At 29.8% G+C, this 1733-nt stretch overlaps 1 protein-coding gene across 1 annotated transcript; it reads right to left on the reverse strand.

Moving 5' to 3' along the window:
• Positions 1 to 866: 866 nt before the first annotated feature.
• On the reverse strand, positions 867 to 1435 carry LOC124536803 (growth-blocking peptide, long form-like). Its single transcript, XM_047113407.1, has one exon. It carries the CDS (start codon positions 1373 to 1375, stop codon positions 911 to 913), a length of 465 nt encoding a protein of 154 aa, XP_046969363.1. The 5' UTR covers positions 1376 to 1435; the 3' UTR covers positions 867 to 910.
• Between the last annotated feature and the right edge of the window lie 298 nt (positions 1436 to 1733).

The following is a 1733-nucleotide window of genomic DNA, read 5'->3' on the forward strand; positions in this document are numbered from 1 at the left end:
ATTTAATGTGTCAAACCAAATGAAACTAGCTTAGAATATTATTTAAATTTACGTATGGCGAAATAAATTTAAAGCAAACACGTTGTTAACACAATAGTTAATAGTCCCAATTCGAATCTGAAACCCTAAAAAAAAACAGCTAAAGTAGTCATCATAGCTTTTGCAAACAGCTTATACATGTTATCTCCACAGATAAATAAACAATAAAAACTTGACTATAAGATAAATTTTAATGAAAAATTAAAACTTAATACTTTTTTATCATCCGGCGCGAAAAAATCCCCAAAAGGTAGATAGTAACCATGTTTCTATAGTAAATGTATTTGATGATTATTTATGAAATATGAGCCTACCGGTATAACATTTTACTAGTACTTTTATAGTCAAGTTTGGATTCGTATCAGCTTTATGTAAATTGAAATGAATTACTTTACCAATGTAAGACATTAAATACGTTTTTTTTTTCAACTGGTAACATAATATACTTATTAATAATGCTTTTGTATATTTTGCAATTTGGTAACCTTACGATAAACATTAATAATACCGTAACCTCTAAATAGTTCATTGAACTTTACGCTTTTATTTCTCTAAATTAGTTTCAAATCATTGCATTTCCGTTTAGTTGTAATTATATATATTTCTCAACTATTCAAGTCACGTATTCCACACTGTTACTTCATTATGAGTATTTTCAGAGCCAATTAATAGCTGATAGTGAACGGGCCGTGTTCACACGTACTGAAAGCTAGATTAATTGCCGTGATAAAATAGTTTTTACTCTATTTAAATATAAGACCTACTTTGACTTTACTTTATTCCTTATTCAAAATGTATTTCAATTATAAAAAAAAAACAACCATAAGTATTGTAATGGCAAATGGTATAATTTTTCAATAGACACTTTTAATTAGAAAGTAGGTTTGCATCGGCCGTCAGCGGTTCGTTCATAGCCCGTTGAACATCCACCAGCGAAATTTTCTCTTCCATCTTTAACAGTGGTCGAAGAAATATTCACCGTAGCTTCAGTCGTTGGCATCGATGCAAAGACGAATTTGGGTTCATCGTCATCCTTCGGCATAACAAAACCAGTCGGTTCCTTACTTGCTTCTTTATTTACAGTAGCAACAGTAGATGTTGTAGCGAAAACTAACTGATTATTATCCGCAGCTTTTTTATTATCAGCAACGTGAACTACATCAACTGTTTCCTTTTTATGTTCTTGTTTGGGATGGAATGTCTGATGAATATCTTCACGGACCTTGTGAGCAGCGTCGTGTATTGAACCGATTATCCCTTTGACCAATCCAGCATCACTGTTATGAACAAGCAGTAATATATTCACAATAAGACAGAAACAGTATACAATCTTCATATTTTTAATGTTTGAGACGTCTTCTAACTGAAATGATCTTGTGACAACTGTGATTGCTTACACAATATTGCTGAGAAGATAACTGGCCAGACCTATAACCCCATGACGATATCATAAAATGGTGATAATGGTTATATTTATTCTACGAAGTGATAAAAAATTACAACAATTTCTTAAGATTAGCGGGTCTTTTAATATAAACGATAAAATAAATACATTTATTTTTTAATTCTTCCTTATTTGACAATATGTAAATCCATTATTCCAATACTTGATATATTGCAAATGTTATTATCAATATTATTATTATTTGTTTATGTTATTATTATTTGTTTATTTGTATAATATTAATATTATT

Source organism: Vanessa cardui, chromosome 17 (genome assembly GCF_905220365.1).
Source record: "Vanessa cardui chromosome 17, ilVanCard2.1, whole genome shotgun sequence".
Lineage (NCBI taxonomy): Eukaryota > Metazoa > Arthropoda > Insecta > Lepidoptera > Nymphalidae > Vanessa > Vanessa cardui.